Source organism: Peromyscus leucopus, chromosome 1 (assembly GCF_004664715.2).
Source record: "Peromyscus leucopus breed LL Stock chromosome 1, UCI_PerLeu_2.1, whole genome shotgun sequence".
Taxonomy (NCBI): Eukaryota; Metazoa; Chordata; class Mammalia; order Rodentia; family Cricetidae; genus Peromyscus; species Peromyscus leucopus.
Window position 1 is genome coordinate 105753800 of NC_051063.1, and position 12992 is coordinate 105766791.

Genomic DNA, 12992 nt, shown 5'->3' on the forward strand with positions numbered 1-12992 from the left:
ATGCTTCTCCTGTAGGTAACCCCTCACCCACAGCTCTGTTAGTGAGCCCAATAAACTCACTGGTTACTAAACTAGATGTGTGGGATCATCTCTTTGTTCTGTTCCATTAGGGGACATGTCCATGTCCATCTGTCCAGGGAAAACCACCCAGCACCCGTCTACCCCTAGGTCATGCTGACAAGCCCTAAGGATTGTGAGTTTCTGACTCCACAGACGGACTCACCCACTCTCCAGTGAGCACGGCATGCACACATACATGCGCACGCACTCCAACACCACAGAGCCAGACAAAGACACTGCTGAGGCAGAGGGACCGGTTTTATTAGATTCCAGCAAGACTACAGCACGGTTTCATGCAGATTAAATATATGTCTTTGCCTCCCCAGGAGGGGAGCTCCTCCACTTCCAGATCCTTCATGGCGTTTCAGGGGAGTCAAGGGGATCCCTCCATATATTCTGCATGGGGAACTGTTGGGATCATGACTGGGGGTGAAGATGAGACTGTGGACAGTTGAGGGCCTCTAGGACCTTGAGTTTTCAGAGGGTCAGGGGCCATAGGACCTTGGTCCTTTGATGGGGCTGGCACCAGGGGATCCTGACCCTTCAGAGGTATTGGGATTATAGGGTCTTGATTCTTTACAGGCCCAAGGACCACAGGGCTCTGATTCTTTGGAGGCTCTGGGACCATGGGACCTTGGTCCTTGGCTAGTGCTGGGATAATGGGGTCTTGGCTCTTCACTGGCTCAGGGGTCACTAAACCTTGGTTCTTTATAGGTGCTACAAACACAGAATCATTTCCCTTCATAAGCCTGGGGACCACTGTATCTGTACCTTTGACTGGGTCTGCTAAGCCTTGATTCTTCATGGACTCAGAGACCACAGGGGCTTCACTCTTCAAAGGTGCCGTGACTGTGACATTCTGCTCCTTTCTACGCTCTGGGACCACGGGAGCTTGGTCTTTCCAAGGCTCAGGGGTCACAGGACCTGGGTCCTTCAAAGGAGCTCGGTCTTTTCCAGGTTCAGGGGTCACAGGACCTGGGTCCTTCAAAGGAGCTCGGTCTTTCCCAGGTTCAGGGGTCACAGGACCTGGGTCCTTCAAAGGAGCTCGGTCTTTCCAAGGCTCAGGGGTCACAGGACCTAGGTCCTTCAAAGGAGCTCGGTCTTTCCCAGGTTCGGGGGTCACAGGACCTGGGTCTTTCAAAGGAGCTCGGTCTTTCCCAGGTTCGGGGGTCACAGGACCTGGGTCCTTTAAAGGTGCTGGTGCTGGGGAAATTTGATCCTTAGCTCTTGCTGGAACCACGGGACTCTGATTCTTCAGAGGCTCCGGCAGCAAAGGGCTTTTGGCTTCGGCTGGTGCTAAGATGACCGAATCTTTATTCTTTAAAGGCTCAGAAGCCACGTGGTCTTGATCCTTGGCTGGTGCTGGGGCCCCTGGACCTAGATTTTTCATGAGCCCTGGGAATACAGCACCTTGATCCTTTGGTGGGCCCAGGGGTGTAGGGCTTTGGTCCTTTAACGAGCCCGGGACCACAGGAACTCGGTCCTTTGGCAGTTCTGGCACCATGGGGCCTTGGTCCTTCAGAGGCTCTGGGACCACAGGCCCTTGGCCTTTTGGAAGCCCTGGGACCACAGGCCCTTGATCCTTGTGTGGTTCTTTGGCTACAGGACCTTGATTCTTATGTGCATCCTTGGCGGGTTGGACCCGGCTCCTGCAAAGAGAGAGAGGTGGTCACTGAGGGTCAAGTATCGGCCAGGGAGAGGGCAGAACACAGATTGCCTGATGAGACTTGGCCTCATAGGGCCTGGGCAGGGTAGCTCTTAGTGGAGGAGCCAAGAGGAAATTGGATTTCCGCATCAGTGGGGAGTGCGGGGTGGGAGCAGGGCAGCCCAGGGAGTCAGTCATTCAGTGTGTTTGCCAATTGATTATAACCTGCAAGCGGCGAAGGGCGGGGCACCTGGGAGACAGCAGCAGTAACGCCCCCGGATTTGAACCATCCAGTGGGCACCCCAGCAGCCCACCTGGCCCATGCTCTGCTCAGCCCTATTTCACCCTACATTGCCGGGTGCATCCTTGGAGCCCCATCTTAACTACTCAATGCTCATGGAGAGTCAACTGCTCTGTCATTTCTCTAGTCCTTTCCAAGGTTCTTTTTCTCCCTCGACTCTATTAAGGGTTGGCTACTGGCAAGGACAAGGGTCTATGGTGTATCAGGGAAGGGGTGGTAGGAATATCCTTCTGACCTCCCCACCCTCAAAAGAGGAAGAGTATCTCATCATTCACGTTTAGAACGATCCACACATGGTAATAATAAAAAGTGGATTATTTTAAATATGGCTGCTCTTCAGTTCTCTGCATACAGTGCATCAGCCTTTGGCAGACAACTAGCTGGGGCTCCCCCATTCAGGCCCTGGTACCCCTTCTCTGGCTGCTCTCCCACTCCCTCCTCAGACGCTTGTGCTCACTTGCTCCAAGGCTCCTGGGTTTATTCCCCAAATCCAAGTCCCCAAACCCCTCCCTACAGCCTTCATGGGATGCTTGCTCTGTGTGGCTGACCACAGCCACCCACGCCATCCCTTGGTCCTCCCTCATTGCAGAGAGCATGCGCAAACACTGCCACCTGAGGGCAAACATCACCAGCCCAGACCCAGCCATTCTGGAGCCTTCTGGTCTACACACCTTCCTTGTAGACCAGGCTGAAACTTGCCACCAAGGGTGTCACAAACCCTTGCACACCTAGGCACCTTCCACCTTCCAAATCACTTCTTTCTACAGCTCACGCTGGCAACACAGCAGCCTTTTGACACACACGGGTGTGAGACCCACAGCAAGGGTTTTATCACTCTGGTTGTTCAGTCCGGAAGCTGAGGTCCGGAGACAGCAAGTGATGAGGAGGTGAGGTGCCTGCAGGAACTAGATTCTAGATCTTTCTGCTTCTGGGGCCTGTGTGCTTTCTCTCAGAGGGCCTGGCTCACAGCAGTCCTTAGGACAAGACACTTCTCGGTATTATTCATTTATACTTCATAACAACAAAATCCGTAAGGTTAGACCCAAGTTAGCACTTTAATAAACCCTGACAGGTCCTCTCAGATCTGTGTGTGACCCGGGTACCATCTTATTGAAGCTCTGGAGAGCATCCAGGCCAGACTTCATCTCAGAACCTCCACTTCAGCCCCTATCCCATCGGCAGGGCATTGGCGCCCCCTGCTGCCGAAGTTTATAAGCAAGGGCAACCCTTGAGCCTGGGCGCTTGGGCCTTGGCTCTAAGTCCACTGAACTTTCTCAGACAAGGTTCAGCAATGAGGATCTAACCCCATATTGATCTGTCAGTAAACTTTTTACCTTAGTAGTTAAATCTCTTTAATCATGAGCTTTAGGATTAAGATTAGAAATGGTGGCCAGCAAGATAGCCTGTCTCCAAGGCTGCTTTCATTCCCCAGAACACACATATTGGAAGGTAAGAACCAACTTCCACAAGTCATCCTCTGACTTACACATGTGTGGCACACATGCAAACATTTGTTCATATGCATACAAGTGCACACCCACATAAATAAATGTAATTAAAACTTTTTTTTTTAAGATTAGAAAAAAGGGCTGAAAAGATGGCTCAGTTAAGAGTACTTGCTGATCTCCCAGAGGATCCGAGTTCAGTTCCCAGTGCCTAAATAGTGGCTCACAACTGTCTGCAACTCCACTTCCAGCAGGTCTGGAACCTCTTCTGATTTCAGTAGACTCCTGCATGCACATGATACACAGACATACATTCAATCACACACACACACACACACACACACACACAAAATATGCCTCTTTCTTTCTTTCTCTCCTTGTTTCTTTCTTTTTCTCGTTATTTTTCCCTTCCTTCCTTCCTTCCTTCCTTCCTTCCTCCCTCCCTCCGTCCCTCCCTCCCTCCCCCCCCCTCTCTTTATTTCTTCCTGGCTATCTGTCTGTCTTTTTTGTTATTAGCTTTAGGAAAAGTCTATGTAGACTTAATTCAAAAGTTCAAGGTAGTTTGGTAAATTAGACCATCTAAATTAGCTTTGTGACTACAATATAAAGCATGTAATGGAATAATTAAGTTATATTTATAAATTATTTTTTCTTATGCAATTTTTGCAAATAGAATCAAGACACAAACAAATAATTTTAAAAATTCTTCCGGGGAATTGGAATTATCACTCAGTTGGTAGTGTTCCCTGGCATGCACAAAGCCTGGGCTCCATCCAAGCACTGCATAAACTAGACATGGGAGGCCCGGGTCTATAACCCAGCACTTGGGAGGAGGAGGAGGTGGCAGGAGGATCGTGAGTTTAAGGTTATCCTAACTACATTAAAAGTTGGAGGCTAGCCTGGACTATGTGAAACCTTATCTCAAAACACAAAACCAAAACCACCTTCTGGCTTATGACACTTTTAAGGAAAATGTGTGTCTGACATTTTATCAGAAGTGAAATCTGGGGACTGAGCTGTCTGTCAGGCTGGAAAGGTAAACAACTTCCGGATATACAGTCCAAACAGGGGATGATGCTCTGTTCTCCCCACTGGCAAAAGGCAAAAGCAAACTTCCGTGCTGTACCCTCAACACTCTGTGAGTGCCACCCAAGAATAAGCAGATAGTGCCAGGTGTGGTCGTGCACACCTTCAATCCCAGCACTTGGGAGGCAGAGGCAGACAGATCTCTGTGGGTTTGAGGCCAATTTGGTTGACTTCTAGGACAACCAGGGCTATATAGTGAGGCTGTGTCTCAAATAAGTAAGTAAAAATAAAAACAAGCAGATATACGTGTTTAAACATGGTTGAATGGCTGCCACCACGCCCGGTGTCTGTTGTCCTTCAAGCAGAAATAAGTGTGTCCCAGAATGTCTGCTGGCTTACATGGGAAGAGAGGTTTCTGGCTCAGGCCTGGCCCCGCCAGCGGCGCACTGTTTCTAAGCCAGCCTTTTGTTAAATGAGACATGCCATTTCAAGGTAAAGAACCTGAGATAGTTTTACGAAGTTCATAACCAGTGATGGAACATTTATAGCCTGTCAAGCTGCTGGAGTCTTGTGCTTCACTTAAATTATTCATGATTTAGTTTGAATTATTTAGAAGAATTGAAACATAGGTCTTCCTTAAAAGGAGGCTGTTACCTTTTGCTGGATATTTGGTTTTCTTACTTTTACAGATTAGGCATTGCTTCTGAAAATCAGGTTGGTTTTGACAGGGTTTCCCATGAGCAGAACCACCCCCATGGGGTATCGTGAGCCCTCACTATGAGTCTGCGTGGCTCTGGGGCAGCTGGGATACACTCACAGTGCTGTTTGCAAGGGACAAAGGGTCCCTCCAACGGAAGCTGGGAGGTGATGGGCTAATAACGTGAGTGGTTCCTGCCCTTGGGTACGGACAGTCTGTACTACTGAATCTGCCACCCTGGGCCAGCTTCACATCTTCCATATGGTCCTTCTACCTCCCGGCCTGGGGGCCCCACAGCGCAAACCTCCGGAAGTGAGATAGACAGGCTGGCCTGACCTGCCCTTCAGGGCTGCTTATTGCCTGAGAGGTCTTGAACAATTACTGAACCACATGGGCCTCGGTTTCCTCACCTGTAAAATGGGAGACCGGTTATCAGGGACTGCCACGGCAGAAAAACAGAGGACCACTACTGGGGAGCTGAACTGTGTTTGTGAAGTGCTTGGGCAAATGACACAGACACACCCATCCCTGGGGGGGCGGAGGGGGGGTAATTGTAATAATGATTTATCTCCTTCAACTCCCACAGATCCCCGGGGAAAGGCGGGCCTTCCTGTGGCCTTTGTCCTTGGCTAAGTCTCCAGGGCCCTCCCCCCAACACTCCCTCCCCCTCTTCACCTGAATAATGCCCACTCACCCTGCACCCCACTCATCCTGCACCCCACTCATCCTGCACCCCACTCACCCTGCACCCCACTCACCCTGCACCCCACTCACCCTGCACCCCACTCATCCCGCACCCCACTCACCCCGCACCCCACTCACCCCGCACCCCACTCACCCCGCACCCCACTCACCCCGCACCCCACTCACCCTGCACCCCACTCACCCTGCACCCCACTCATCCTGCACCCCTTTCTCAGCTCGCTGCAGCTGCACTGGGGAACCTGCCCTGACCCCAGTCATGGCCACAGGGGGCCGCCAGCTCTCTCCATCCCTTGGTTACTCTTTGGGTTAATGGTTCCCATGCTATCTGGACGTGTCCAGAGGACAGGGACCAGGCCATATTTTGCTCACAATTGTATCCTCTGCATCTTAAACAGCACCTCACTCACGGACAAGGTCAAACTATCGGCTGAGGTTTGTCCAGTGGGTGGATGAACAAGAATTCTTTCTGTGCTGGGCTCTCCTATTTCACATTGACGTTTCAAGGCTGTAGGTGACATCGAGTCTCAGACACATCACTCTCTGCCTCTTGTTTCCATGGAGACCGTCACTGCCTCTAGAGTACAGTGGCACTGGATCCATTCTCCCAGAATTTGGAGTGAAAGTGTGTGTGGTGGTATGTGCCTGTAATCCCAGCACTGGGGAGGCTGAGGCAGGAGGATTGCTGTGAGTTCAAAGCCATCCAAGGACACGTTAGGCTTGGGTCACAGAGGAAAATCTTGTCTCAAAAAACAACAAACAAACCAAAAACCTCACCAAATAACCAATCTCTCTCTCTCTCTCTCTCTCTCTCTCTCTCTCTCTCTCTCTCTCTCTCTCTACACACACACACACACACACACACACACACACACACACACACACACACCAAAAACCAGAATCTAGAAGTCAGGCCGCTGAGTCCTGTCCTGGGCTGCACTGGCTGCCACTGGTTTCTGCCACACACACCACCACCCCAAGCCTAATCCTCCTTCTTCCTAGATTTCCTCCTGCTGTACCAGCCACGGGGCAGTGTGCCTGGTTGCATAGACTCCTGTCCAGGGAAAACCCAGAGGGAGAAAAAGACCCTCATTAACTGAGCAATAGCTGCGTGCCGGGCTGTGTCAACCCTACTTGACTGTTTTACATAATGTAAAAACCACACTCACAGAGGGAAATGGGCAAGGGCTGGCCCAAGGCCAGAAGAACTCCAATTCTGACCCAGCTCCTTCCTAGCCATGGGCTGACGCCATGGGCACATCATCCTCTAAGCCTTGATCTCCTAACCTATAAAAGGGGATTGGCTGGTAGACTGCTCACTGAGTGGCTCCTGGAACACAGGCTGTGTTTGGTGAACGGCAGTCCAAAGAGAGACTTCCTTATCTGGTGAGGAGGGACAAGCAGTTCCTCCCATGGCCTTGCAGGTAAAGGACAGCAAGCTGGGCTCAAAAATACGATCCTTCCAGCACCTTGGTGAGTGGGCAGAATTGGACACACTGCTGGAGCAAAGGACCTTAGGAGGGGGGCCAGGCCAATCATGCCACAGCACCCTGCAGCCGGTGGGCAGCAGACAGGCTGACATCATCGCTTTGTCCTTTCACTGCCGGCCTCCAGGGTCACCACACACATGCTCACATTTCCTGGGTACAATAGTTACAAACTCAGAGTTGGGAAACGCAGCGCCCAAGGGGCATTGCCATGGAAACTGCCTTTGGAAGGCTCGTCATTCTCAGGAAGGATCCATGGAGATGAGGAGGAGGGCTCTCCTACTCTCTCTCTCTCTCTCTCTCTCTCTCTCTCTCTCTCTCTCTCTCTCTGCCAGGACATGGTGGGAGCCTCTCCTTTGGTGATCACCATGTTGTCTGGTAATTGTCTGCCTCTTCTGCTAGACCGTGGGCTATGTTTTGTTTATCTTCATTTCAGTCTCCGGCAGACACAGCAGGGACAACAATAGACAGGGTGTGGCCTTCCCTTCGTTCTCTGATTTTTCCCTCTTTATCCACTCCCTGGACAAACTCTGTGGAGTGTCCACTCTATTAGGGCTGTGCCAGGAGCGCAGAAGTGAGACCCAGGCTGTGCAGTCCCAGACACACGCTCGGAACACGCCGCGGCCACCGCCAATGAAGAGGAACCATACCAGCCCTGCCTGGCCCTAACCCTGATTGGCCCCTGTCTCGTCAAACAGACTCAGCGCTCTCTCTAGGATCAAAGGCCTAACTTTGCTAGGAAACCTTCCCTCTTTGCTCCATGAAAGCCCCACACAGCCAGACTAAAGGTACCTGGGGCCATCAGGCCTCCAGGCTCTCTGCTGGCATCTCCCTGACCTGACCCTCGCTGCCTTTGGGGCTGGCTGTCTCCAGAGTGGGCCCTCTAAGGGCGTGGATGCTGCTGCTCCCCTCCCTTCCTGCTTTCGCTCCTCTCTTCCCCTCCTCTAACATTTCACACAAGCCCACTGAGTGTGTGGCCACTGAATATAGTTGGGAACCCGGGAGCTGTGGCACGGGCTGGCTCTCAGTAGAGCTGGCATCCTAAACGAGGAGTTAACATCCAGCTTGCACAAGACCAAATTCTGACAACCTTGGGGGTAGGACGCGCACATTTTCCTAGCTATGCTTGCCTCGGGATCTCTGGTTCCCTTCAACCCTGATATCTCAGTTTAAGAGAATCTTCCATATGATACAGCCTTTGGTTTTCAAATGCCGGGCCTGCAGCTTGGGATGGTTCTCACTTGCATTTTCCAGAAAGAGGAAAGGAGGCTCAGAAGGGAAGTATGAGTTGTCTAGTGTTGCCCACAGTAAAAGCAATGCCAGGACTCCACGGAGGAGCTCGCCTTTCTCTTCAAATACAGAGACCCAAACACATCTGCAGCCTCAGAACCAAGTTTGCTTGCGCGGCCGCTGACTAGTCCTGGCTGGAGCTGATGACCTCTGCAGGTCTCAGCTCTGAGCTCCCAACTGCATCTCCTGAGAAACGCACCTTCTAGAACAGATCCCAGGAAGTGCCAGCTCAGTGCCCTTTCTCCCCAGGGATTCCTGAATCTCCCAGGCCAGATCGTGTGACCCCTAAGTTTACTTCCAGTTTGCAACGCCCTTACAGAGAAAAGAGCTCCGGGAAGCAGCAGCTTCCAGGCCCAAGGGCCAGCCCTGTTGGCACCGTTAAGCCCTACCTGAGCACAGTAGCAGTGGGGACACCAGCCGGGCAGAGTCCACCCACAGTGGCTCAGCACACGGAAGAGCAGCTGGAATCACAGGTAGGAAGGGAGATGCTGCCTCCACAAGGCTTACTCCTAGGGGAGTGTGCCCACCCCCAGTGTGGCTGAGAACCCATGGCCTCCACATGGAAGGTCATGGTAGTTACCGGAGGGTGCAGGCGTTCTGTGATAGCTGCATCCAGAGGCTGGACCAAGAATGAGCTGCAGCATCAACCACTGACTTCAAACCCAGGCTCATGATGACAAGTTGTGGGATTTTGTCACTTAATCACTGAGTTTAGATTTCTTTATCTGTAAAGAACCTGATGATGGGAACAAGTGATGTAAAAAAAAAAAAAAATCAGTGTTCGTTCCTTTCCTGTGAGCTGGCCAGACAGAGTCTGTCCAGGAGCAGAGTCTGTCCGGGAGCAGGGTCCCAGGGCCCTCTAGAGCTCTGGACCTCCTTCTCTTCATGTGGGCATGAGCCTCCGAAGTCAAGTTAGGCCAAGTGGCTAAGTGGCCCTATAAATGTATTTACTCATTTATTTAAAAATCATTGAACATCTTTTCTAGATTTGATCTTCTAAGAATGAAATAAATTCCCAGTTGTAGATATAAGAAGTATTATAAAAAAAATTGGTTATGTTAACTCTAAGAAGGCAAAGTCAAGGGCAGGATTGATCCTCTGAAAGGGTTGCCAAGAACCTGAGAATCCTGCTAATGGCACTTAAAAAAAAATAATGCACGGACCAAGGCTGCCAGACAAAAATAGCTCAGCTCTTATCTAACTCCGTGCTCCTGGGAACTTAGAAATCGATTTTTTGTGCTCCCTGCCCCAATGTAAAGCAAAGGATAGGGTCTTCGGCAATTAATCAAGGTCGGTTCCGGGTGTTTCGAGGGGATCAATGTAAAAGAACTTATAATTGCGAGACTATAATCTGTACGGGTGATTTACAGAGGCGCTCAGAGAGGGAGGCATCCATGGAGGGCTGGAGAGTGGTGGGGCCGTGAGAGCCATCTCTAGATAGGCTGGATCTCAATCCTGCGGTAGAGAGTGGCATTCCCTCAAGTGGCTGCAGCTACCACACTGTTTGTGGGTGTGAGAGGGAAGTGGTCCGCGGCAAAGCAACAGGAATTGAACTATTGCCAAAGGCGACCCACCTTCCATCCAGCCCCATCAGCCACTCAAGATTTAACAGGGTAGAGAGGCGAACCAGAGACAGGAGAAAGGCATCCTGGCTGTGAGCGCTCTTCCTACCTGCCTCCTCCAAGCTCCAGCACCACACAGATTCCAAGACCACACTACTCCTGGATGGCCCAATGTGCACTTGCCGAATTTGGATGCCACATCAATTCGGAGGGTAAGGTAACTGCGGTCTCCTTGAGGCCTTACGAAATTCTGGGACTCAGCCATGCCACACGGCTGGCAAACATCAGAGCTTCGATTTGAAACCAGGGCTGCTGACTCAAACCCCGAGCCACCAAGGTAGTAGAGGGAGAACACCTTTCTGTTATGCCAGAGATAAGGGTCCTGCCCTGGGCAGGCAATGGGATAAGGCCATCTCTTACGATTACTCTGCCTCTGAGAGCTCGTGGTTTTCTGAAGGTAAGACTGCATGGAAAAGGTGGCTACATCCAGTGCAAAAGGATGCTGACCCAAGCAGAGGCCGGCCATCATGAAAGCAGCTGATCTCTGCTTCATTGTTGCCATGGCCTGTGTGCCACGACCATTCCCTTCTTATGAACAGGGCAAGCTATCAGCAGAACAAAGAAGCCTTGTGGAGGCACCATGGTGAACGTGGGACACACAGTGATTATGGTCACTCACCCACCCGCTCACTCAGTATTCACTCAAAAAACACTTCAGAAGACATTCTCTGGGGTAGACATTGGGCAAGGACATACATGATAGAAGGAGCTAACCCTTCCCCTGGAGAAGCATGATCCAGTGTTGGGGGGGCGGGGGGCAGGACACACACACACACACACACACACACACACACACATACACACACATACGTGCTGATGACACAGGACATGTGATGAGTTCCATGATGAAGATACACACAGGGAGCATCTTACCCAGCCTGGAAGGTGCAGGCAAGGCTTCCTGGAGCGGTCCCCTGAGCCGAGTCTTGAAGGATGAGTTAGCCAGGTGAGAAGCAGGAGAAGGGCATTCTGGGTAGGAGGGACAGCGTGGGGAAGGCATGGAGGTGAGAAGCAGCGTGGTGACTGAGAACGAGCTTCCGCAGGCCGTGGGAGCCGGAGCCGATGGTTTCAAAGCAGGGGATGACATGGTCAGACTTGCAAGCCTAGAGAACCCTCCAGCAGCATCAGCCCACAGCAGTGGCAACAATTGACTTTTCTATGTACTCGAAATTTCCTGGGCCCCAGCTAAGACGCCTGAGGCCATCTGTTGAGACAGCTACGTATGATGCCTTGTGGGCAAGTGGCCAAACCACTCACTCGAGGACAGAGACAGACATTTCAGCTCAACTCCATGTTGGAAATAAAAAGCACCAAGGAGTGGCCTCCAGTCTGCAGCGGCAGGGGTCAGATGCCTGCTTTATTTTGGCTCCTCCAATACCAAATGTGTTGCTTAGGAACAGAACATCCTCTGGATTCATCACACAGTTGGTAACAGGAGTGCGAAGACTTGGTCCAATTCTGACTTTCTCCGGTTTGCATCAGATCCCAATATCTAAAGAAAATGCTGGGCAAGCTCGCTGGAGGGCCCAGCCACGGTGTGATGTTGTGTGCTTGGTTGTAATTTTCCTTAAGGGTCCCACTTGTTGGGAACCTGATTCATCCCAGCCAGCCCTACGCTTCCTGTTTCTCAGGCTGGGCCAAGCTGTCCAGGGCTTTCCCCTGTGAGCTTCCCTGCCTCATCTGTTACCTGCCTCCTGGCGCTCACAGGAAGAATGCTTCGTAAACAATTGAAGCATGAATCATTTGGACGTTATTCAGTCCATAGACTCCAAAGAATCCAATAGTTGAACTCTTTCAAAGCAGTTGTGTTTGGAGTGTTTTTCTCCTCCAGGCTTGTATAACTAGTTCTCAGCTGCTTTTCTATCAATGAGAAAGTCATCACACACCATCCCAGTACCACACAGTACTGAAACAATCTGTCTAGTGTCCATGTCCCTTACACCTCGACATCACTTTGTTCTCCTGAGGTGAGTATTAGTGTCTCTTCTTCTAGAGGGAGGTACAAAGGGACTGGGGAAGACCCAGCTGCCAGCTGCCAGCTCCACAGTGTCGGAGGCCCTTTCCATCTCAGCCAGACTTCCTGAGAAGATGCCCACGCTCCCCTGCTACTGCAGGTAGGGTGGCCTGCATGTTAGGGGACACTGTTAGCCCTGTCGGTGGTGGGGCAAGAACCTGGGGTGCCTGCCTGACTGTGAAGTGTGGTCCAGGAGAGGCCCGCTTCTGTGGTCTCCATGGCCTCGGCTGTCCCAGCCATTGCCCAGGCTGTGCTGGTGGCAGGTGTTTTAGGGAGCAGAGGCCTGCTTTAACTGCAGGGGGCCACAGGGGCAGAGGGGCAGAGGCCTGCTTTAACTGCAGGGGCCCACAGAGGCCTGCTTTAACTGCAGGGGCCCACAGAGGCCTGCTTTAACTGCAGGGGGCCCACAGAGGCCTGCTTTAACTGCAGGGGGCCCACAGAGGCCTGCTTTAACTGCAGGGGGCCCACAGAGGCCTGCTTTAACTGCAGGGGGCCCACAGAGGCCTGCTTTAACTGCAGGGGGCCCACAGAGGCCTGCTTTAACTGCAGGGGGCCCACAGAGGCCTGCTTTGACTGCAGGGGGCCCACAGAGGCCTGCTTTAACTGCAGGGGGCCCACAGAGGCCTGCTTTAACTGCAGGGGGCACACAGAGGCCTGCTTTAACTGCAGGGGCCACACAGAGGCCTGCTTTAACTGCAGGTGG

General features: G+C 51.8%; 1 protein-coding gene across 3 annotated transcripts in view; it reads right to left on the reverse strand.

Moving 5' to 3' along the window:
• Window positions 1-300: 300 nt before the first annotated feature.
• Map6 (microtubule associated protein 6) overlaps window positions 301-12992 on the reverse strand; it is a 76742-nt gene continuing 64050 nt past the window's right edge. Inside the window, exons 4-5 of one of the 3 annotated variants that reach the window (XM_037197237.1) lie at window positions 1240-1709; window positions 301-1188 (exon numbers count right to left, since the gene is read on the reverse strand). In XM_037197237.1, the coding sequence (XP_037053132.1) occupies window positions 434-1188; window positions 1240-1709 (1225 nt within the window). In that variant the 3' untranslated portion in view covers window positions 301-433. Of the gene's footprint in view, window positions 1710-12992 lie in introns of all 3 variants that reach the window. The other 2 variants (XM_028877496.2, XM_037197239.1) reach the window with 2 other exon arrangements.